Here is a 26,002-nt window from a genome sequence, read left to right on the forward strand (position 1 = left end):
CATACACTCAGTGACTCAGGAACAGCTTCTTCCCCTCTGCTATCCAATTCCTAAATGGACATTGAACCACTGGACACTACCTCACTTTTTTTTTAACATATTATTTCTGTTTTTGCATGACTTTAATCTATTCAATATACGTATACTGTAATTGATTTACTTATTTATTTATTCCCCCCCTTCTATATTATTTATTGCATTGAACTGCTGCTGCTAAGTTAACAAATTTCACGGCACATGCCGGTGAAAATAAACCTGATTCTGATCTTGTAGTACTATCTCCTTTTGCCATTTATTTTTATTTTCTATGCCAAAGTCATTTTCTTTTGTTCCTTTTCCATTTTTTAAAAATCAGTTTATCCTAAGTTTTCCTGGTTCTAACGAAATGTCAACTCTACTTTTCAGATTTTACAGATGCTTTCAACGTGTTCTGTTTCAGTATCAGATTTCCAATAGAATTTTGCTTTTCCACTAGAATTAAAAATAATGCTCATATCATTTTTACTATTTACCTCCCATAATATATAACTTTTACTGTTTACCTCACACACCATGCAATAAACTGGAACCTCTGAAAAGAGACTACACTGAGAATGTCAGGCCTACCTCCAGGATATCCTCCCCTCCATACTCTATTTTTTTTCCTTGCCGCCAGTGTTTAAGCAACCATTTGAGTTTGACATAGAACAGGAAGCTGTTCTGTTTGAACATTCTCATCTCCTGCAGTAGCAGAGTCCTCTCATGACTCCAGGACTTTTGCTCCAGCCTGTTCTGAAGGTTCAGGCTTTGCACTTCATAATCTTTCCTCAGCAGATTCTTCTGGTTTTCCTCTTCAATCTGTCACAAGGCAAATAGTAGAACAAAAAAGTACTATAAGTGTCATGAAATTAATAGAACTCAAATCTTCATATTGAAACATAGTAATTCTTTTCAAGACTTACACAATAATCCAATGAAAAACTGAGATATTATTCCATGCTTCAACACGCACCACAAGGCCAGAAGACATAGGAGATGATTTAGGACATTTAGCCCATCGAGTCTGCTCTGCCATTCCATCATGGTTGAATTATTATCCCTCTCAACCCATTCCCGTGCCTTCTCCCTGTAACCTGTGATGCCCTGACTAATCAAGAAACTACCAAACATCACATTAAATATACTCGATGACCTGGCCTCCGCAGCTGTCTGTGACAATGAATTTCACAGATTCTCTACCCTCTCGCTAAAGAAATTCCTCTATTCTGAGGTTGTGCCCTCTGGTCCTAAAATCACCCACTATGGAAACATGCTCTCCACATCCACCCTATCTAAGCCTTTCAATATTTAATAGGTTTCAATGAGATTCTGTGCCCCCACATTATTGTCTCAGAGGACTGAAAATAGGGCAAACTTAGAGTCACAGGGTTATAGAGCATGGAAAACAGACTTTCACCTCAACTCGTCAATGCTGCCAGGTTGCCTAACTAAGCTAGTTCCATTTCCTCTATTTGTCAAATATCTCTCTAAACCTTTCACATTCACGTACCAGTCCAAATGCCCTCTAAATGTTGTAACTGTACCCATCTTCCGCTTGTTCCATATACACACCACTCAGTTGGATGGAAAAGTTGCCTCTCAGGACCCTTATAAATCTTTCCCCTTTCACTTAAACCTATGGTTCCAGCTTTGGTCCTCACTATTCTAGGAAAAAGACTGTGGCTATTCACTTTATCTATACCCATATCTATATGGGAGAGCCAAAAGGGGCCATGAAAAGGCCTTGGCGGGCAGGATTAAGGAAAACCCCAAAGCATTCTACAAGTATGTGAAGAGCAAGAGGATAAGACGTGAAAGAATAGGACCTATCAAGTGTGACATTAAGAAAGTATGTACGAACCGGAGGAAATAGCAGAGGTACTTAATGAATACTTTACTTCAGTATTCACTATGGAAAAGGATCCTGGTGATCGTAGTGATGACTGCAGCAGACTGAAAAGCTTGAGCATGTAAATATTAAGAAAAAGGATGTGCTGGAGCTTTTGGAAAGCATCAAGTTGGATAAGTCGCCAAGACTGGATGAGATGTACCCCAGGCTACTGTGGGAGGTGAGGGAGGAGATTGCTGAGTCTCTGGCAATGATCTTTGCATCATCAATGGGGACAGGAGAGGTTCCAGAGGATTGGAGGGTTGCGGATGTTGTTCCTTTATTCAAGAAAGGGAGTAGGGATAGTCCAGGAAATTATAGACCAGTGAATCTTACTTCATTGGTTGGTAAGTTGATGGAGAAGATCCTGAGAGGCAGGATTTATGAAAATTTGGAGAGGTATAATAAGATTGGGAATAGTCAGCATGGCTTTGTCAAGGGCAGGTTGTGCCTTACAAGCCTGATTGAATTTTTTGAGGATGTGACTAAACACATTGATGAAGAAAAAGCAGTAGATGTAGTGTATAAGGATTTCAGCAAGGCATGTGATAAGGTACCCCATGCAAGGCTTATTGAGAAAGTAAGGAGGCATGGGATCCAAGGAAACATTGCTTTGTGGATCTAGAACTGGCCTGCCCACAGAAGGCAAAGAGCAGTTGTAGACAGGTCATATTCTGCATGGAAGTCAGTAACCAGTAGAGTGCCTCAGGGACCTGTTCTGGGGCACTTACTCTTCGTGATTTTTATAATTGACCTGGATGAGGAAGTGGAGGGATTGGTTAGTAAGTTTGCTGATAACACAAAGGTTGGAGGTGTTGTGGATAGTGTGCAGGGCTGTCAATGTTACAGTGGAACACTGATAGGATGCAAAACTGGGCTGGGAAGTGGCAGATGGAGTTCAACCCAGATAAGTGTGAAGTGGTTCATTTTGGTAGGTCAAATATGATGGCAGAATATAGTATTAGTGGTAAGACTCCTGGCAGTGTGGAGGATCAGAAGGATCTTGGGGTCCAAGTCCATAGGACGCTCAAAGCAGCTGCGCAGGTTGACTCTGTGGTTAAGAATGCTTAGTGTATTGGCCTTCATCAATCATGGAATTGAATTTAGGAGCCGAGAGGTCATGTTGCAGCTATATAGGACCCTGGTCAGACCCCACTTGGGTACTGAGTACTGTGCTCAGTTCTGGTCGCCTCACTACAGGAAGGATGTGGAAACCATAGAAAGGGTGCAGAGGAGATTTACAAGGATGTTGCCTGGATTGGGGAGCATGCCATATAAGAATAGGTTGAGTGAACTTCGCCTTTTCTCCTTGGAGCGACGGAGGATGAGAGGTGACCTGATAGAGGTGTATAAGATGATGAGAGGCATTGATTGTGTGGATAGTCAGAGGCTTTTTGCCAGGGGTGAAATGGTTGCCACAAGAGGACACAGGTTTAAGGTGATGGGGAGTAGGTACAGAGGAGATGTCAGGGGTAAGTTTTTTACTCAAAGAGTGGTGAGTGCGTGGAATGGGCTGCTGGCAACGGTGGTGGAGGTGGATACGATAGGGTCTTTTAAGGGACTTCTGAATAGGTACATGGAGCTTAGAAAAATAGAGGGCTATAGGTAAGCCTAGTAATTTCTAAGGCAGGGAGATGTTCGGCACAACTTTGTGGGCTGAAGGGTCTGTATTGTGCTGTAGGTTTTCTATGTTTCTATATACCCTTCACAGACCTATAAGGTTAGAAGATCTCACATATCTCTATATCCAGTATTAGCATCAAGTACTTTCAGGCCACTCATAGCCCAGGGCCACATTATCTTAACAGCATGAAATTTAATTTAAGCAGAGGCACAACTACTTCTACAGCACCAACGGCTGGCTAGGTTTACCAGTCCTTTGCCAACTCCATCTTGTTGATTTCCTGTCCATCCCCCACTTCCCCAACCTAAATTGAGTTAACACTGCCAACATACACAGAGAGTGCCAAAATGGAAGAGTATCTATGTAGTTGTCTGTTAGAACTGGAAACGAGTATATGTTGAAGTGTAAAAAGATAGTGAACAAACCCACTGTGTTGCCTTGTCTTCTTTAGTGGCACAGGAAATTTATCATTAACTTGCATGTGATTCAGTTCTGTATACTAACCCATTGCATTACTCACCATTAATCAGATCCTGAATAAAGCTTTTGCATATTATTCTAAACCACACTTTGCAAACATCTAAAAATATGTTTTCAATCATCAATGCATTTGAATCAGAATAAAACACCTCAAGTCATCTTTGCCCAATGAAATCAGCTGGCAAGACTTAAAAGATGTTATTAGATTAATTATATATATTCTAGAACTTCAACAATATTTATTGCAAAAAATAATTATCACATTTTTTAAAGGACCTGATTTTTCTCTCCCAAAGGCAATTTTTAAAAGTCACTTGATAAATCTGCCTCTACTTCCCACACGAAAACAGGGACACGTGCTTTGGTTGGAAGGGGAAGACAGAAAGGGCAACAGGCAACCCAATTGAACGTTAATCCAATTACAAACATATGCACAAATAGGCACATGTACAGAGAGGTTTTTGTTTGCATCTTCACCAAAAGCATTAAAATTTAATTTTCTCGGCATGCTTGCTATAGTTGTTTCTAATCTCTAGGAATCTTCATGATGACATCCGCTTCAACGCTTTTCAGTTTCCCTGCCTTGGAGGAAAGCAGTTGCTTCATCTTTATTTGGACTGAGTGGAGTGGGTGCCTGTGTAATTCTGCAAATAATGTTGGCAAAATGACAATATGGGACATATGGGAATATGGGACAATTCGCTTTGTTACCAGAGCTGAAATTCTCTGTAAGTACTTACTGTGAAAGTCAAAAGCAACATTTCTGGTTACAAAATGATCCTTCCTCAAAAAGTCTGTTGGAGACAAAAAATAATTTCTCCCTACACATCAGAGAAGACCACTCAACTGCATGCTTGTATACAACAGAACTGAAAAGGCCTGCAAGCTAGCTCTTGTATCTTAATTACTCAGCTGTGTAACAGAAAGAAACACTGAAGCAGAGATCCATGAACACGACCTCACTATTACTCCTTTACACCATTTTATTTTTATTGCAAATTATAGTAATTTGTTATCCTGCACTGTCCTGTTTCTACAAAACAATAAATTTCACAGCTTATGTCAAAGAGGAAAATAACCTGATTCTGATCATTCATCAGCTTTTGGATGAAGCTGATCAATTACTGTCACTTCAGTGATCCCCCTGTTGAGCAGAAATTGTGCAGCTCCTATCCATATATTTACAATCCCTTTGAAAGTTACCAATGAATCAACTTGGACCAAGATTTTACTGTATGCATTTCAATACAGTTTAATAATCTATTCCTGGGTTTTTTTATTTGTTATTTGTCCTTTTACGGTTTACAAAGCCCAGGTACGAAGTATCATGGAGAATGCCTACTTATCATGGATGAATGCCTCACAGAGTGTCCTCAACCAGCTTGATTCCATTCAAAGAAAGGCTCTCAGGATTATAAGTGTAGATGAAGCCACAGCTTGTGAGAAACTAGCCATCAATAGCTTACACCACAGATGACAGGTTGCTGCAGCTACTGTGCTATACAAAATGCACATCAGCCACAGCCTTGCAGACCTTCGCACCATGCTGCCTTCACCTTATGAGAGATGGTGCACCACACGATCAAGTTTATCTATGCCTGCTCATGCTGTTTCTATGCCTGATGTGAGAACCTACACACTGGATAGAAGCTTCATTCACTGTGCTATCAGAATTTGGAACAGCCTTCCAGATGCTGTGGTTGGAAACATCTGCGACGATGGGGTCCAAGCCTTCAAGAGTTGAGTGCACAAACACCTATCATCTCTGGGAAGGAAGTCACATGCTTCTTCATAAGCTATCATGAAGGTGACCAGGATGGCAATGCTTGCTTGTTGGTAGGTAGGGTTAATACCTGACTTTCAAGAGCACTTGTGAGTTGTGTTCTGACTGGACTTAGTCCTTAAACTGCTGGAGAACAATGCAGAAAGAACAGGTGCTGTTTTCTCCCGGTAGGGATTAGTTTTTAAGTTCCAAGTGCTCCTGCCATGTTTTGTCACCCTGCAACCTTATCCTTCAATCTCTTTGAATTATGGAGGACAGCATGTGTATAAATGTCTCTCTCCAGCAGACTTCATCATGATCCTCATGACTCCAGTATTTCTACTATTTTTTAATGTTTCTTAATTGTACATATGATTTTTTTTGTGTTCTAAAGCTGAGCAGCAGTGAACCATCTGATTGGCCTATCAGAGTTCTCTTTGGGAACTAGTTGACTTGATCAGCATTTCTGATCTGGCTATTGTTCACGATTGCACTTAATTTAAAAAAATGGAGAAGATTTCTTTGTTTAATCGCTTTTATTTTGCTTTGAAGATTAAGATCTTCTTAACTTTCAAGAACTACACACCGTTGTTGAAGTTAGGAATTTCCCATTGCATCTCCACATAGCTTCAATATCCTGGCTGGCAGTTCAGAACAGGAAAATTAAACATAACTTTAATCAGTGGAAACATAGTGGTTAATTAATTCCACTGGAGCATGATTATCCCTTCCCCAACTTTTTACACTAGTAATTTTTCATTCTCTTCTGCCTTCCCTCACAAAGCCTTTACCCTTCTGTTCCTTATCCCTAAGAATGGTTCACATGCATTACCATCAGAGCCTCTAAATCGTTTCTACAAAGGAACTGTGAAAAATGAAAAGATTAAGGCCATTGAGTTTGCTTATTGGCATCCTAATGCAGCAATCATGGACTTGTTAACTAACTGCAACAATCAATCTCTTTCAATTAGACTGTAACAGACCGAGTTATGAGGTGAGAAAACCTCCAGTGGTGCACAGCCTGGAAACCTTGGGCCTAAAGTCACCAATTCCCTGCAGGCTAGCTAAAATTGCCATGCCATGTTCAAATAATTTGCATACTATGGCTCAAATAGGATTTGAAAACATACGCATGACCAATATGATCTCTCAATCTCAGGTGCACTGTTGCGAGCACAAGGAGTTGATAGGCTTTCCCTCATAAAAGAATATGACAGGAATCTTGAGCTCAGTAAAATTTCTTAGTTTGGACATGTCAAGCTGTTTCACCATTGATCCAAACCCAAAACCAGTAAATAGCTTGTAGTTTTGGGAACCACGCACTTGTAATATATGAAATTCACAGGCTGGAAGAAAGAGCACAGGCTAGGGTCAAGATAATGATGCTCTCGAGCCACATTTTGGCCTAGGAGCTGGGTGTTCTGTGTCAATATCAAAGCATCCTGCATATGCTCCAGAATAAGGCACCCCACTCCCTCCAAAGTATCCTGAATTTTAAACCACTTTTCCTGCTAGTATATTGTTCTAAGGGTGTTGGCTGCCCTCTGATTTCTCAGTCTATCTATCATTCCTTGTGTGTGAACCAGTAGATGCCCCAACCAATGTCCATACGCTCTTTCCAGATGAGATCACAGTCAAATGCAGAACCTCTCTTCTAGTCAAGGAGGACCAGAAACAATGGTGATGATCCAAAGATTGACTGAACCACAAATAGCCAAAATAGTAGCGACCATAGATGAGATTTGGGAATACGTGATGCTACAACTTTCTGTAAGAATACCACATTTTATACTACAAATTGATCTGAGCATCTTGCATTAATCTATAATTTATCTCAGAAAATGATTAAACTCACCTGAAGAATCTTGCTGGTAAATTTTTCATTTTCATCCTCCCGAAGTTGTCTTTCCTGTTCTAGCCGAACCTGCAGTTCTTGGACAGATAGATTCTGCTCTGGTAAAACAGGGGGCTCTCTGAGCTGTTTATGTGAGACAAGGAAACATATTCAGTTCAAGCTGCATAAATGAATATCCCTGGAACAGAACATCTGTTCACAGATTCCTCAGTTATTGCAAAAGTGATCATGAAAGTGTTACTTGTGGACATAACCCATAGCTGTGACTGCAAAATCTAAAATAACGATCTCTTTATTTCTTTGTCCCAGATAAAATCTTCAAAAACCAGAGCAAGAGAAATTTAAATCCAAGCACTTAATCGACGCTTAATTTAGCAACCATTTTCACTGGCTTTCTCAATAAATTACAGGAAGTTTGATCGACGGCAAATTGCTGTAGCGTCACAACTGCTTTCACTCAAGCAAAAAGTAAACTACTGAAAGAACTCAAGCAGCATCTCTGGAGGCAACAGAATGGTCAGTTTGGCCTGAACTACCAACTATTCCCTTGCCTGCCCTGCTGAGATCCTCCAGCAGTTCTCTTTTTTTGTTTGCTTCAGATTCTTGTATTTGTTTTACTCCTAATTTTTTTCTCATCAGTAGATTCCAAATGCAAAGAACTTCAACTGCAGAGGGATTCAAATGTAGAATGGAGAGAGAGCACAAAGACGGTCAATGTTTCTTCTTGATGAACAGGTTAATAAGAAAAAAAAATCAAATTGCATGTATACATAACCTGCCTGATCCATCTGTTGAAATTCAAAGTTCAAAGCAAATTTATTATCAAAGTACATATATGTCACCATATACAACCCTGAGATTAATTTTCTTGTGGGTATACTCAATAAATCCATAATAGAATAATAACATATCCATCTCATTTGGATAGTTATCCCAGACTCACTTGGTTTCTCTTCAACCTTCTTCTTTGATGTTGAACATCCCTGTAATTCCTGTATTTTTCCTATTTTCTTTCTCTGCTTCCAGAATGATCCAGCAAGTAAGACCATAGGACCATAAGACAAAGGAGCAGAAGTCAGCCATTCGGCCCATCGAGTCTGCTCCGCCATTTTATCATGAGCTGATCCATTCTCCCATTTAGTCCTACTCCCCCGGCTTCTCACTATAACCTTTGATGCCCTGGCTACTCAGATACCTATCAATCTCTGCCTTAAATACACCCAATGACTTGGCCTCCACTGCTGCCCGTGGCAACAAATTCCATAGATTCACCACCCTCTGACTAAAAAAATTTCTTCGCATTTCTGTTCTGAATGGGCGCCCTTCAATCCTTAAGTCATGCCCTCTCGTACTAGACTCCCCCATCATGGGAAACAACTTTGCCACATCCACTCTGTCCATGCCTTTCAACATTCAAAATGTTTCTATGAGGTCTCCCCTCATTCTTCTAAACTCCAAGGAATACAGTCCAAGAGCGGACAAATGTTCCTCATATGTTAACCCTCTCATTCCCGGAATCATTCTAGTGAATCTTCTCTGTACCCTCTCCAACGTCAGCACATCCTTTCTTAAATAAGGAGACCAAAACTGCCCACAGTACTCCAAGTGAAGTCTCACCAGCGCCTTATAGAGCCTCAACATCACATCCCTGCTCATATACTCTATTCCTCTAGAAACGAATGCCAACATTGCATTCGCCTTCTTCACTACTGACTCAACCTGGAGGTTAACTTTAAGGGTATCCTGTACGAGGACTCCCAAGTCCTGTTGCATCTCCGAACTTTGAATTCTTTCCCCATTTGAACAATAGTCTGCCCGTTTATTTTTTCTGCCAAAGTGCATAACCATACACTTTCCAACATTGTACTTCATTTGCCACTTCTCTGCCCATTCTTCCAATCTATCCAAGTCTCTCTGCAGACTCTCTGTTTCCTCAGCACTACCGGCCCCTCCACCTATCTTCGTATCGTCAGCAAACTTAGCCACAAAGCCATCTATTCCATAATCCAAATCGTTGATGCACAATGTAAAAAGAAGCGGCCCCAACATGGACCCCTGTGGAACACCACTGGGAAACGGCAGCCAACCAGAATAGGATCCCTTTATTCCCACTCGCTGTTTCCTGCCAATCAGCCAACGCTCTATCCACCTATGTAACTTTCCCGTAATTCCATGGGCTCTTATCTTGTTAAGTAGCCTCATATGTGGCACCTTGTCAAAGGCCTTCTGAAAATCCAAATATACAACATCCACGGCATCTCCCTTGTCTAGCCTACTGGTAATTTCCTCAAAAAATTGTAATAGGTTTGTCAGGCAGGATTTTCCTTTAAGTAATCCATGCTGAGTTCTGCCTATCTTGTCATATGCCTCCAGGTACTCTGTAACTTCATCCTTGACAATCGACTCCAACAATTTCCCAACCACCGATGTCAAGCTAACAGGTCTATAATTTCCTTTTTGCTTCCTTGCGCCCTTCTTAAATAGCAGAGTGACATTTGCAATCTTCCAGTCCTCCGGAACCATGCCAGGATCTATTGACTTTTGAAAGATCATCGCTAATGCCTCCGCAATCTCCACAGCTACTTCCTTCAGAACACGCGGGCGCATTTCATTTGGTCCGGGAGATTTATCTACCTTTAGACTATTCAGCTTCCTGAGTACCTTCTCTGTCGTAGTTGTGACTGCGCACACTTCTCTTCCCTGCCACCCTTGAGTGTCCGGTATACTGCTGATGTCTTCCTCAGTGAAGACTGATGCAAAATACCCGTTCAGTTCCTCTGCCATCTCCTTACCTCCCATTACAATTTCTCCAGCATCATTTTCTATCGGTCCTATATCTACTGCCACCTGTCTTTTACTCTTTATATACTTGAAAAAGCTTTTAGTATCCTCTTCAAGTAAAGAGGCCTTTTGTTCCACTTTGTCAAATGGTAGAGCTATCTAATTTGTCCTGCTTCTCTGCTCCTCATTCATATCCATCTAATTTTATTTTCCTTCAAATTTCTGTCCATTTCTCTAGAAAATCTCACTGCTGAATTTGTCTAGGCTATGAATTTTGATTTCATTGCACTTTGAGCGTTGTGTGCCACTTTGGTCACTATCCTATCTGAATGACTAAGCTAGAGAGGGTGCAGAATAGCTTCACAAGGATGTTATCCGGAATGGAAGGAGGGCTTGAGTGACAAGAGGAGGCTGGGACTGTTTTCCCTGAAGCAAAGAAGTCTGAGGGGTGATGATAAAAGGATTATAAAGTTATAAGGAACATAGATAGATAGTCACAGTCTTCTATTTGGAGTAGGTGGAGTTTAAAGCTAGAGGGCAGAGGTTTAACATGAAAGGAGAAAATTCTAAAAGGGGAACGAGCTGCCAAAGGAAGTGGTAGCGGCAAGTACAATTAAAAGATTTGAAATTTAGTCAATTAAATGGACAGGAAAATTGTATAGGGATATGGGATAAACTCAGGCAAAAAGGATTAGCTTAGACAAGTATCTTGGTCAGCATGAATGAGTTAGTTTGAAAGGGCTGTATCCATGCTATGTAACCGATGACTTTGCCAGCAAGTCCCTTCTCATTAATACAAGTTTTTGATTCTGAATGCCTCCTCTTAATCTTGTCTGCCTGAAGTAGTACAACCACTGCTTTACCAGTCTTCGTATAATTAAAGATTCTTGTCCCTAATACCACTTTAGTAACTTTCTTCTGCATCCTCTACAAGTCTTTACATACTTCCAAAATGCGGTGTCTATAAGTAGATATAGGTTTTCAGTCTGACTGTCCATTTCCCTCCATAAATGCTGCCTGACGGGCTGAGTTCCTCCAACTCCTCTGTGTGTCGCTCCAGTACTTGCAGTCTAGTGCCAACATTTTTAACAGTTGTTTTTCAATCCATTTCTCCAGTAATATTTTCAAGATTCCCATAGACATTTTAATAGCCTTCTCCAATTATTCTGCTGTCTTCAAAGATTTGTGTAGATATACACCTTGTCTCTTCCTTCCTAAAATGTATCAGTTAGGTCATGTTTTCTCTCCATATTCTTCCATCGTTACATTTCTCTGTGTTAAACTTCATCGACTATTTGTCTGATTGTGTCCATCGAATGCCTGTTGTTAACTGATTTATTATTTGTCATACTTCTGAGGATCATTCAATCCAAAAATCTTTGGAATTATTTCCCAGTATATCTAAATTCAAGTCATTATCATATACTCTCCAGAGAAAACCCTTTCGTACATCCCTCTAGACTAATAAACAACTTACCATGACTTCTTGTCCATATAACCACTCTACATTTAATTCTACATGCCTTCAATTTGCTAATAAGGTTTTTTGTGATACTTTGTCAAGTGTCTTTTTAAAATCCATATACCAAACCCATAAAATTAACACCCAATTGGTTAAACACAATTTAATTTGAACAATGCCAGCTGATTTTCAATTATTGGTCCATATTGTTCAAAATCAAATAATGATATTTTCAATACATTTCTAAATGTTTCTCCACCGATGATACAAGCTTGATTGATCTGTATTTACTGTCTTTATCTGTATCCCATTTGCTAAACCGGTCTATAATATTTTCACTTCTCTAGTCCTCTGGCACTAGCTCCAATATCTGGGGATAAACAGAAAACTTTGTCTGGTGCTTTTGCAGCTTCCACTCTTCATTCCCTCAGTACCCAAGGAACAACGCCTCCTGGACAGGATGACTTTGCTTTCTTGGGGGCAGTCATCTGGTTTGATCCAATTCAAATCAGTGTACCACACCGCTGCCTCTCCTGACTTCATAAAAACTTCTGCAGAATAAATATCGCAGAGGGCATTCAGACCAGCTCTCTGCAATTTCTTTCAAATCTTCTTTGTTGGCCAAGTAAAGATGGGTAGAGGTACCATGGGACATAGAGCTTTACTTGTTCCTGAGTAGAGCAAACCAGAAGTCCTTGAGCTGCAGTAGAATCCTGAGCTTTATTTACAAGCCTTCTGTCCAAGCAACAGACCTTGTTAGCCAATCACTGCCTAAGGTGAGCTTCCCCCTGTGGTTTATATAAACATTACACATTTTAGGGCATTCCAAAGCCTTCATCTAATGATTATCAATGGAGATGTAAGACATAGAGAAAGTACTTTTCTTCAATTTTATTTACTGCCTTTGATCTAAATTTCTTAATGGGCTCATTTTCCATGACTCGAAATCTTCAACCCTGTGTAAAAATTTTTCCTCTGACATCCCCCGATACATTCCTTCAAATACCTTAAGATCATTCCCCATTGTATTACTCATTTCTGCCCTGGGAAAAGTCTCTGGCTATCCACTCGATCTATGCTTTTTATCATTTGTATACCTGTATCAAATCATCTCTCATCCACTTTTGCTCCAAAAAGAAAAGCCCTAGCTTGCTCATCCTTTCCTCATATAACATGCTGTCTACTCCAAGCAGCTTCCTGGTAAATCTCTTCTGCATTCTCTCTAAAACTTCAACATCCTATAATGAGGTGACCAGAACTGAACACAATATTCCATGTGTGAATTAACCAAGTCTTTAAAGAACTGTAACATTACTTTAAGGCTCTTGTACTCAATCCCCCAATTAATGAAGGCCAACACACCATATGGCTTCCTAACAACCCTATCAACTTGCATGGTAACTTTGAGGGAACTTGGATCCTGAAATCCCTCTATTTCTCCACACTGTTAAGAATCCTGTCATTAACCCTGTATTCTGCCTTCAAATTTGACCTTTCAAAGTGAATCATTTCACTTCGGGGGGGGCAGGAGGGGGGGAGGGGGGTGAGGAGAGGGTGTGTGAGAAAGGGGAGAGAGAGAGGGGGGTGGGGGAGAGAGAGGGGGGAGAAAGAGGGAGAGAGAGGGGAGAGAGGGGAGAGAGGGGAGGGGGAGGGGGGAGGGGAGGGGAGGGGGAGAGGAGAGGGGGGAGGGGAGAGGGGGAGGGGGGAGGGGGGAGGGGGAGAGGAGGGGAGAGGAGAGAGGAGGGGAGAGGAGAGAGGAGGGGAGGGGAGAGAGAGAGAGGAGAGTTTTCTTTACATAGTGAGTAGCTGGATTCAAATTGAAGCTGAGGGAAGGACAAAAGTTGGGAGTTGGATGAGATGAATTGCTCTTCAGCTGGTAAGGTCTCACTGGGATAAATAGCCAGCCTCACTCTGCCCGTAGCTTTCTGTTATTTTGTGAATTGAAGATGATAAATCTCTCTGATAAGATTTTCCACCAAAGAAATGGTCTTTGAACATCTGTCAGATTAGATCCTCAATCAGATATCTGCTCATACTGGAAGAAACTGATGGCAAGTTTACATAGTATCTCTATATTTTAATCCTTTAAGGCCCGGTATAATTCTTGGGCATTCAAGCTGCACTCCCTCCAGCTTTTTATGAAAAAAAAATTACATTAATTTTTCATGCAGAGCAATATTGTTTAAGAAGAGTATAGAATGTTTTTATACTCTCAATCAAGATCAAAACTTCTCCTGTTGTCACTTTTATCTACTTTATGTCCTTCCTGCTTGACTGACTTAAAACTTTCCATTTGAAAGTTTCCAAGACTCTTTAGCTCCACTATCACGGATAGTGTTGGCTTTACTATTGGAACTACATATGTAGATCAAACCCTAACTTTTGCTAGGAACACAGTACAGAAACGTGAATACTGAAAAATGCAAGTTCCATTTTTACATATTGTACAGCAAATTGAGCACAGCATACTGCTGGCTGGCTGCCATGGCAACGGGAGGCATGTGATATTCAAACTGTTCAGCTGACATGTTCACAGATTTGGTTTGAGATACCTGATGCACATTAGATCAAGAATCAAGCTCATCGCTTCCAATTAATAACACATTAAACAGGGTTGAAAGGTTAAAGGTGCAACCTGTTCTGTCAATGCCAAACACTCTCAATTGATCTACTATGGAGTTAGGAGTTGATTTTAAAAAATATATTCATATTATATTCAAATATATAATAAATTTAAAATGTTCTAAATCAAAAAATGATACTTGAATGTATGTAGCAAAGGGAACAGGAAGGGTCTTTAGTGCAGTGAGTGAATAATCTGCTTTCAAGAGCACTGGAAAGTGAAGTTCTCATTAAAGTGTTATATAGTCAACTGGAGAAGAGCAAAATCTGTCTTGTTTGTCTTCTTTAACCATCTTATCACTTCCATTCTTCCAAATCCAATCCCGACAACCTTCTAAAAGCACCCATTTATTGAAGCTCATTTATTAGAACATTTCTTCCACTGAGGTCTCATGAGCCTTTTAATTAGTAACTGTTTATGTGGAACTTTATCTAAATTTTCAATGTTGTCAAGGTTGTTAGTCAAGCACATCTTTCCCTTTCCAAACCAGGGTTTATATATAAGACAACCAAAGAAGAGATACTGCTCCACCATTTGAAACATGTCCAATTTGAAATCCCATGGCATGACAAATAAGCAGAATTTCCAAAATTTGCAGGAAAATAAACAACTTGTAAATGCTCAGTGCACGTAATAAAGCAGTGCATATACTAATGTGACTTCACAAATCTAGTTCTCTAATGCATACTGCATGGTGAGAATCCTTACACACTCTGGACTCACAAAAATCAGCCTTTGTTGCCTGATCACAAATCAATTTTGAATAAATTTCATTCCTAATTCCCAATGATTGCAGTGTGAACTTGGTTGAATGGGATAATGTCTCATTGATCATAAATCTCAAAGATTAGAAAGCCTTTAAAATCAACTTGAGGCCAGAAATGGAAGAAACAGAATCCATTTTTATGAATTAGAACTACAAATGTGTGGATCACTACCAACATTGTGCTTGAAGAATAAACATGAGTCAGCATGCTTAACTTCCACCCTTGGGCAATGTTTCAGTATCTCTCACAGACTTCTCTCTCTATTCTTGATGAATTAAGGCCACGTGTAATTTTTCTCTTTGTTTTAGATTCAAAATAACACACACTCGGCAGGTCAGGCAGGATCTATGGAAGTGAATAGATAGTCAACATTTCAGGCCGAGACCCTTCTTCAGGACCGAGAAAGAAGGGGAAGATGCGAGAATAAAAAGGTTGGGGGAGGGGAAGGAGGATAGCTGGAAGGTGATAGATGAAGCCAGGTGGGTGGGAAAGGTCAAAGGCTGGAGAAGAAGAAATCTGATGGAAGAGGAGAGCGGACCATAGGAAAAAGGGAAAGAGGAGGGGACCCAGGGGTAAGTAATAGGTAAATGGTCAGAGTGGGGAATAGAGGTAAGGGGATGGAATTTGTTTAACAGAAGGGGAAATCGATATTCATGCCATTAGATTGGAGGCTACCCAGATAGAATATAAGGTGTTGCTCCTCCACCCTGAGGGTTGCCTCAACTTGGTTAAAAAGGAGGCCATGGATCAACATCTCAGAACAGGAATAGGAATCGGAATTAAAATGTTTGGCCACCAGGAAGTCCCACTTGTGGCTGATGGAGAGGAGGTGCTCAATGAAGCAGTCCCCAAATTTACAATAGATCTCACCAATGTATTGAAGGCCGCATCGGAAGCATTGGACACAATAGGTGAGCCCAGCAGATTTGCAGGTGAAGTTTTGCCTCACCTGGAAGGTCTGCCTGGGACCCCTGAATGGAGGTGAGGGAGGAGGTGTGTGGGCAGGTGTGGCACTTAGGCTGCTTGCAGAGATAAGTGCTGGGAGGGAGAAATGGACAAGGGAATCATGGAGGGAGCGATCCTGCGGAAGGTGGGGGAGGGGGAGGTAAAGATAGGTTCAGTGGTAGGATCTTTCTGGAGATGGCAGAAGTTGCAGAAGATAATGTGTTGCATGCGTAGGCTGATGGGATGGTAGGTAAGGACAAGAGGGACTGACTGTTAAGGTGGAGGGAAGATGGGGTGAGCGCAGATGTCCAGGAAATGGAGGAGATGTGGCTGAGGGCAGCATCTATAGTGGAGGAAGGTAAACCCCTTTCTTTAAACGAGGAGAACATCTCTGATGTCCTGGAATGGAAAGCCACTTCCTGGGAATAGATGTGGCGGAGGCAAACAAACTGAGAAAAGGGAATAGCATTTTTACAGGAAAGGGGGTGGAGGGAAGGAGAAGTATTGTCGAGTTGACAGTTTGTCTCTATAGATGGAGACAGGGAAATCAAGAAAGGGGAGTAAAATGTCAGAGGAGGGCCAAGTGAACTTTAGGGCAGGGAAGAAGTTAGAAGTAAAGTTGATAAAATGGATGAGCTCAGCATGGGTGCATGAAGCAGTCATCAATGTAGCGGAGGTAGAGTTGGGGGAGTATAACCAGTAACGGCTTTGAACATGGACTGTTCTACATAGCTAGTGAGAAGGCAGACATAGCTGGGGCCCATGCGTTTGCCCATGGCTACCCCTTGAGTCTGGAGAAAGTGGGAGGAACCAAAGGAAAGATTGTTCAAGGTGCCAGACGGAGAAGGGTGATGGTGGAGGAGGATTGGTTGGTTCTTTAGTCAAGAGAGAAACAGAGAGCTTTGAGACCCTCTTGACGGGGGAGGTAGAAAGTGTATAGAGACAGAACATCCATGGTGTAGACGAGGCCATCAGGGCCAAGAAACTGACAATTACTGAGCATCTCGAGGAAATGAGAAGTGTTGCAGGTATAGGTGGGAAGGGACTGAACCAAGGGGGATAGAATGGAACTGAGATACAAGGACACAATTTCAGTGGGGCAGGAGCAGGCAGAGACAAGAGGCCAACCCAGACAGTCCAGTTTGTGGATATTGGGTAGGAGTAAGAAGTGAGCAGTGTGGGGTAAGGGAATTATGAGTTTGATGGTAGTGGATGGGAGTTCTCCAGAGTGGATGAGGTCAGTGATGGTGTCAAAGGCAGTTTTCTGATGGTCTCGAGTGGAGTCTCCTTCAAGGGGTAGGTTTGAGGAGGTGTCTGAGAGTTGCTGCCTGGCCTCAGCAAGGTCGAGGTCAGAGCGCCACACTACAACAGCACCCGGGTTTGATGGTAAAGTTGGGATTGGTGTGGAAAAAGGAGGGCAGTGCGTTCAGAAGGGGTAAGTTTGATTAGGAGAAAAGAGTGCTGAAATCAAGATGGTTAATATCTCATCGGCAACTTGAGATGAAAAGATCCGGAGCAAGCAGAAAACCAGAACGGCGTGTCCAAGAAGAGGAAGTGGGTGAAGATGGGAGAAGGGGATCACCAGCGCAGGGTGTGGAATCCTTGCTAAAGAAGTGGGTTCGGAAATGGAGGAGGCAGAAGAAGAGCTTGATGTCATGGCGGATGCGGAACTCACAGGGGTGCAGTCAAGGTGGGACAAAGGTGAGGCCCTTACTGAGAACAGAACGTCTGTCTCAGAGAGGGGAAGGTCAGAGGGAATGGTGAAGGATTAGAGCTGGGATGGGGATGGGGGAACAGAGCTGGTGATGTCAGAGGGAGAGGAGAGTTGGAGTGTTCAGATGAAGATAGATAGCTTCAAAATCTGTTGTCTTCCTGTCCCTTAGGAGAAAACAAACCCAACAGACCTTGACTACAAGGAAAATAAAATTTTCATTCACCTCAGTAATCCCACTCCTTCCACGAGCAAAGTACAATTACATGGACTCTAACTACCCAGTTGCATTTCTAAAAAAAAGGATTCAATGAGCATTATGCCAAAATATCATTGAGGCAAAACTATCAGGATAGTTATTAAATGCAAACACTTCCTTTGTTTCATCTTAATCTAAAGTATTTCACATTTAACACTTTAAAAACTGCGAAAGAGAAGAAAAACTGCAAAAGAAATGTAAAATGGCAAACTATGAAAAGAGACCCTTCCCTGTCCTGTTGCTTATTGAGTCTCATGGATAAATTGGACAATCTCAAATATCAAAGGGGTTTGAATACAATAGGAAGTCAATTTTGCATTTCACTAATTACTTAGGTTTGGCTCACTAAAAACATGAATTGCATGCAAAATGCGAGCTTCACTAGTTACCTCTGGACTGAAGCAGTTCTTGTCTTCCATTGCATAAATTTTGTAGTCTCCATCAGCTGTACGGCTTTGGTCCTCTGCACCTTGATTTTGAAGGGTCTCTTGCTCTTGAGTATGTTCGGGGACTAGTTGCCATTCTGGCTGATCCCTCAGTTTGGACTGTTGAGTGCATGGACGATTTAACAAAAACGACAAAAGACAGAGGGGGAAATAAAAAAAAAACAAAAATGGGTATAGTAGACGACTAAAAAACTACAAGACAAAGAAAAGCGTGAAAAGGAAAACCAACTTAAACACAGTGGCATAAGAGAGTGATGAAAACAGAACCAAAATGAGAATGAGCAAAATGATGGGCTGAAACATCTGAAAAGAAAAAAGAGAAAGAGAGGAAAAAAGAATGCAAACACTAGTTATGAGGCGCATGCAATGATGGATGATTCAAACCAACGGCAAGCTTACGGATCATGAAGGATTTCTGGTTCAAGATTTGCCTATCCTCGAAGCAGCCATGCAGACAGCATCATCCAGCAGTGTCTTTTGCCAGCAGCAATTACCATCCACAAATCATTATGCTGCCTGTTCGAGGAGACTATGAGCCCCCTTGCGTCGAGGAGCAGGGATGTTTGCTTTCATGGAGGGCACACTTGTGTGTTTCTCTGAATCATCTAGTGAAGTGTTTCTCTTCAACAGCCTCTTTTATATTCTGTAATTCAGCTCATGAAGCCCGATTTAAGGGGTCTGAGGAACCTGTTGTGGTTGGGACCATAATGCTTAATGAATGAGTAAACCCACACACTTTTGTTGATGGCATCAATGGGTGACTGATATTGCTTTACTTACTATTTTAATTGTTAATTTGTTTGACTTCAAATGAGGTGTTGCTTCACTACGCTACCAAAAAAATAACCCATTAAACATTCGCATGCTAAGTATTACCAAGAATAAATTTCCAGAAGAAGTCTCCACTGGGTGTCAGTAGGTCTGTGGCTCCTTGATAATTGGAGGCAGTGAAGATAAGCTCCAATGCATTCACAATCAACACACAATCAATGGTTAGTGATCTGACAGCAAAAACATAAAGGAATTAAAGCGGGATAGGGTAGTCCAGGGAAGAGGAGAGGCAATACTTCTTAATTCTAGAACCTAGATCAGACTAGATCAAGGAGGTACAGACATGAATACAACTGTTTGATAATCAGAGCACCACAATCATCAAGTGTTCATCCATTTTCATTTCTCTGTGGACTATCACAATTCAATGAAACTCTTTCATCAAGTTTATCAATGGAAAGGTTAATTAAGCTTCTGAATAAACATCAGTTTGCCATCAGTAAAATCTGATTATAACTTCGAAACCTACCCAAAGGTGAAGGGTGGAGAAAACAGAGGGAGAGGGAGAGAGAGGAGGGAGTAAGTGGGAAAGAGGGGGAGGGGAGAGGGGGAGGGGGAGGGGGGAGGGGGGAGTGAGTGAGTGAGAGAGGGTGGGGGAGGGAGAGGGTGGGAGAGGGAGGAGGAGGGAGGGAGTGAGAAAGAGGGAAAGAGAGGGACAGAGAGAAAGGGAGCGAGGGGGAGGAGGGAGTGATTGAGTGAGGGAGGGAGTGAGAGAGAGAAGGAGAGAGAGGGACAAAGAGAGGGGAAGGGGAGGAGGGAGGGAGGGAGGGGAGAGGGGCAGAGAGAGAGGGGAGGAGGGAGGGAGTGAGTGAGAGAGAGGGGGGAGGGGAGGGAGAGGGAGAGAGGAGGGAGGGAATGAGTGAGGGAGGGAGAGGGAGTGAGAGAGGGGAGAGAGAGGAACAAAGAGAGAGGGGAGGAGAGGGAGGGAGGGGGAGAGGGTAGGAGAAGGTGGGAGAGAGAGGGGAGGGAGATGGAGGGGGAAGGAGAGGAAGATGGAGGGGGAAGGGGAGGGAAAGAGAATGAATGACACAAGGTCGATGCTGGTTGAGAAGTGATAGTAAAGGCTTGGTAAATGCAGCTGGTTGGTTTCAAGAAGGTACAAATCAGGGGTTCCCAACCTGGGGTCCACAGACCCCTTGCTTAATAGTACAGGTCCAGGGTCAAAAAAAAGGCTGGGGACCCCTGGTATAAACAGAAGGCAATGAATGAAGATAGAAGAGAAAAAGCAAAGGATGAAAAGCAATGCGAGAAATGCGTGCAACAAAATACTGGGGAAGCAATCACTGCCAATGCTGGAAATGTGAAATAAGAACAAACAAAGCTATAAATATTTAGAAAGTCGGGCAGCACCTGTGAAAATTGAAAAACAGTTAATTATTCAAGTTGATGATCTTTCCCCATAACCAGTCAGTTCTGATATAAATTGGAAAGAGTAATTTTCTCAAATCGCTAAATCCAGCATAAGAGCCATAATGAGCCCAGACTGAGGGTGAGGCGGGGTCTTCAAGCTAGCTTTGGGCTAGGTTGCAAGTATAGGAGGCAAAGATAGAGATATCATACAGGAAGAGGGGTGGAGATTCAAAGCAACAGATAACTGTAAGTTCATCATCTCCACTGCAGACTGAGTGGTCGGGTTCTGCAAAGAATTATACAATCTGCATTTGGCAGAGGAGCATCAAAAACAGTATGCTAAATTGACAGATGTTGAAATCAAAAGGTATTGCATCCAGAAGTAGTGTTTGGGTCTGCAGATATTGAGAAGGGAAGGAGAGAAGAGGTCAAGTGCTGTATCTTCTGAAGTTGCATGGGAAGGCATGCGAGGAGCGCATGTTAGTGCAGACGTGATAGTGAATCATAGTATCATGGAGAGAATGGTCTATTGAGAATGCTTGAAGGGGAAGGGAAGAGGCGATTGTAGCAGAGGTTATCAAGTGGTTGACTCAATGTGTAGGCTAATGGGAAAGAAGGTGAGGACAATGGACACCCTACCCCTGATCTTCTTTAGAAATGATATGAAGAAACCATAGAAACTTGGAACTTTCAGAGGAAGCAAAGTGGTTAAGATAGTTGGGGGAGTCTTTGTGTTTGTAATGGATATGGATTACTAAGCTATCCGCAGAGTTTGGAGAACTATAATTCTGGAGAGGGTATTCAACAACTTTTGATTAACAGCCTTTTACATTTTATCAGAACTGGCTAGCTCCAATGAAAGGTCATTAACCTGAAAACTGTTTTCTCCTCTTCAAAGATCATTCCTGACCCACAAAATATTTCTGGTATACTTAGTTTATATTTCAGAATTCTAGCACTTGGCAATGTTTTGCTTCTCTGGAGTTTTACATTACGTTCCAGCATTGTTTCTCCCTATTTCTCTGCTTTCATTCATCTTCTATTTGCAGATAGATCATCTGTTATTAACAAGCCTTCACGCACTTTTTTTTAGTACGCATCCTCATTAGCATCTTTCAGTCTCTTGTGCTTTCTATCCTATCACAAACATTCCATTTGACCTCTTTATCCCATGACTTCTTTGCAATTTATGCATACTTGATATCAAGCTTTTCTTAGTTCTGACCAAAGATCAGTGATCTGACATGGTAACTTGATCTCCTTCTCTCTCCAAAAATGTTACTGAACATGTTAAGTATTTTCCATCTATATTTCAGGTTTCTAGTATCTGCAGCTTCTCTTTTGCTTTTCCCACCCCCTTTAGCCTAAATTCTGGCTGTTGTGTCAGCCACAATGTCAAAGACATTATTTGGCACAATAGAAGGCATGGTGGAGGAACTCAGCAGGTCACACACGACCCATGGAGGGAAATGAACAGTCAATATTTCAGGTCAAGGTGCTTTGTCTGGACTGGGTTTTGGCACTAATGAGAGAAAAAAATTATTCCTACACAATTTTATCAGGGAGGCCCTGCATTGTACCAGATTCAGTTTGAAATTAATGGAACTGAATTCTGGAAACATGTACAAAACGGTACGTCTATATTTAGTGCAGGTGGACGAGAAAGATGTTCTACCCAAAACTGTCACCACAATTAACCAATCATTTTCCTGGAGCATGGGAGAGGGAAGTGAACTTAAAGGTGCTCTTCTCTGAAATCGGCATTAAGTAAGAGTCATTTTCTTACAACGATCATTCAGACCGTCGCCACACTGAAATGAAAAGAAAGGCTAGGGGCTAAACTCAGAATTTCTGTACTCATTTTTGTTTGTAATGGTGAAGGGAAATTTTAAATGCACGACTTACAGTGAAACAAAACTTTAAAATAGGTTATTACTGCTCTTAAAATAAAACCTTGAACTTGATTTGAGTCAATATCATAACACAGCTAGTCTTTGCAAATCATGTGTTAAAAGCACGGCTTATTAGAACCTGTTTTTGTTAGCCTGCCTACAGAGAAAAAGGTGAATTAGGAACAGAATTAGATAATATATCTTTTTCAGCATTCACCAAGTTCATCGCTAATATTCTGCCTCACTACAGCATTTGCCTGCATGATCTCCACATTTTCCAATTCCCTGATTAGCAAGAAATTAATAAACTCTGTTTTCAATTAACTCAATGACTGAGCCTCCACAGACCTCTGGGGAAGAGAGTCCCAAAGATTCACCACTCAATGCACTCAGGTATTTCTAATTTCAGTCCTCAATATCCCACTGCTCATTCCCAGAGATCCATAGTTCTAGACTCTTCAGTCAGGGAAAACATCTGGCACCCTTCCATCCAATATTACAAGAATTTTGTAAATTTTAATGAGATTTCCTCATTGAAAGTCGATAAATAACAGAGTCAACCTCTTCTAATGGGCAAACTCAACATCGTTTAAACCAGCCTAGTGCTTAGTAGCCATTCTGATACCTTTCCCAAATTTGTTTGAGGTTTCACATCAAAATTCATGAGCTGATTTCAGAATGCATTTAGTTGATACTTTAGTGCAGTTTGGGTTCAAGCTCAGTAAGGAAGCAAAACAAAACAAAAAAAAAAGGTTATTTTAGTTCAAGGGCAGCAGCAGAAGCAACAGCAGGGGTGTGTGCTTGGAAGCAAGAGGGTAGGCTCACCTGAAAGTCAGTGACCAGCTCTTTCCCCAGCGTGCCGACTGGAGAGTCCCGGGACATGGAGGTAATGGAGGAGAGGAAGCTTGCAGACTCAGTCAGGTTGGGCATGGGCGACAGCTCATCCATCTGCTCCCGCAGCCCTTCTCCCAGGTGGTCTACGCTGTCCATGAAGACATGCAGCTCAGAGCGAAATGCCTTCATCCTGGTGCTGATGGTGTCCAGCAGCTCAGGCTCTCCATCCTGAGCAGGACCCCGCTCGGGCCCAGCGCTCCTCACCAGCAGCTTGGCGTCGTAGATGAGGCTGTCGGTGTCGGTGATGAGCCGCTGTACGGTGCGGCCCAGCCTCTCGGCCTCCCGCTTGATGCTGACCAGCGACTCGGTGTCCTCCCGCTTCCGCAACAGCAGCAGCAGCTCCTCGGGCGTCTTCTCGCACACCTCCTCCGAGTCACTCTCGCCGCCGATAGGGCCCTCCCGCTTGGGCTGGGGGCCGGGCGGGCGGCAATCCTCACCGTCACTCTCCTTGTGGCCCGGGTCGCTGTCTGCGTCGCTATCGCGCGGGCTAGCGGCCCGTGCACCCAGGTGCGAGGCGAGGTCGCAGCGCTGTACGTTGGAGATGAGCACGCGGTTCTCGTACTGCAGCTTCATCACCTTCCCGCTCAGCTCATTGATCTGCAGCCGGGCTGCCTTCAGCTCCTCTTGCAGCGAGCCGCTGCCAGCCTCCTCGGCCCCCCAGCTACTGTCCAGGTGGCCGCCAGGCCCACCCTTCAGCACGTTCAACTCGTCGGTCAGCTGACGGTTGTGGTCCTCGATCTCACCAATGGAACGCCGCAGCAGCTCGGCCTCCTCCTCCACGAACTGCAGGTGCCGCCGCAACTCGCTGGCCGACTCAGACGAGTCAGCAAAAGGTGAGCTGGGAACACTTGGGTGGTGCTCCCGGCACAAGCTGTCACGCTCTTGCTGGCACTTCAGGTCGTCCATCTCTGCCTTCAGGCCCCGGTTCTCCACCTCCAGCTCCACAATTTTCCTGCCCAGGATGTTGGCCTCCTCCTCCACCAGCTTCAGCCGCAGCTTCAGCTCCGCCTCCCTGGTGCTCGGGGGTCCCCCAGCCTCGCAGGTGGGCAGTGGACTGTCCACATCACCGTAGAGCGACTTGTACTTCTGCAGCTCGTGTTCCAGCTCGTCCTTCTCCCTGCCCAGCTTGGCCATTTTCTTACGCATCAAGGAGCCTTCCTCCTTTGCAAACTGGAGCTGACATTTGAGGTCTGCGCTATCTTCCTGGATTTTGGAAAGATTAACAGGTTATACCAGTTTAATGCACCCTTTCCCAAAATTTACCCGAAGATTAGGGATGAAAACTGAATGTACCAAGTTTCTCGCCTTTCTGGAACAAGAGCTTACTTGGTGTAAGTGTCACTTGGCAATGTTAAAATGCCCCCTCTCAAACTGAGCCCCTTGTGGGGCCTTTCAGAGGGTACTTAAGAGTTTAAAGAGGGAGTAGCAGACTTTTGTAGACACTATTCAAGAAATTTTACTAAATTTATTAATTTAAGTCAATGAATTTACATTCTCCAATGCTTGGAAAGTAGAAACTAATTCCATTGGATAATCAGTATTTACTTTTTTATACACTGGATGAGGGACTGGGCGTCTGGTAGGATTAACCATTCTCCTACTGCACTCAAATGCAAACAAGGGCTGAATCTGTGGTCAGGCACCCTGACCCTCAGGAAGTGATATTAAGAAGATGCAAACTCACGTACATAATTTTCATATATTCAAACAGAAGGAAAATCAAATGAATGTTTCCTAAAACCACACTGGGATGCTCAAATACTGTACGTACTTTTATAGTCTAAAGGTTGTTTAAAGAATCACAATACCTTAAACAAATGATAAGAATATTTTTTTTACATTCATGCACCAAGGAAGTCAATTTACACACATTAAAATATTGGCCTCTAACCTCTCAACCCAAAGTACCCCCAAAACACTTCAAGGCCCTTTTTTCTAAATTAACCACCAGAAGAGACACAAATAGGAGAAGACATTGGCTTGGATCAATAAACCATAAAACAGCAACAGAACACACCAATGTGCTTTACAGCTAATTTACTCTGCAATATGATCCTATTTCAGCCCATTTCTTGTTCATGCAATATACTTGAAACATTGACACCTATTCTTTTTTGTGCATGTTCCATTTTGATTAACTTTGTAAGATAACTATAAAGTAAACTGAACCAGGCATTTCCTCCACAGGACAGGGGATATAACATGTAGACTGACAAGCTGTAAATCAAGTAACAATTTGCTCTAAAATAATGCATTTATGTAGCACTTCTAACATTGGTGCATTATAAAATTATTACTCTACCAAAACAAAGCCTTGAGCTACACTTGTACCAAGTTAATAATGCCATTACCGGTGACTTAGGGTGGTCTAATTAATTGAAAAAGTAAAATTAATAAAGGATAGTTCAAAATAG

The 26,002-nt window shown here is 42.3% G+C and overlaps 1 protein-coding gene across 2 annotated transcripts in view; it reads right to left on the minus strand.

Annotated features, from left to right (window-relative positions):
• The window catches only part of LOC140198140 (microtubule cross-linking factor 1), a 217,437-nt gene that overhangs the window by 78,531 nt on the left and 112,904 nt on the right, over positions 1-26,002 (minus strand). For both annotated transcript variants that reach the window (XR_011886109.1, XM_072259104.1), the window contains exons 5-8: positions 23,520-24,791; positions 18,565-18,720; positions 7,628-7,750; positions 607-837 (exon numbers count right to left, since the gene is read on the minus strand). Coding sequence is in view for 1 of the 2 variants with exons in the window: in XM_072259104.1 (XP_072115205.1) it covers positions 607-837; positions 7,628-7,750; positions 18,565-18,720; positions 23,520-24,791 (1,782 nt within the window). In the remaining variant the exon portion in view is untranslated. The remainder of the gene's footprint in view (positions 1-606; positions 838-7,627; positions 7,751-18,564; positions 18,721-23,519; positions 24,792-26,002) is intronic.

Source organism: Mobula birostris, chromosome 1 (genome assembly GCF_030028105.1).
Source record: "Mobula birostris isolate sMobBir1 chromosome 1, sMobBir1.hap1, whole genome shotgun sequence".
NCBI lineage: Eukaryota > Metazoa > Chordata > Chondrichthyes > Myliobatiformes > Myliobatidae > Mobula > Mobula birostris.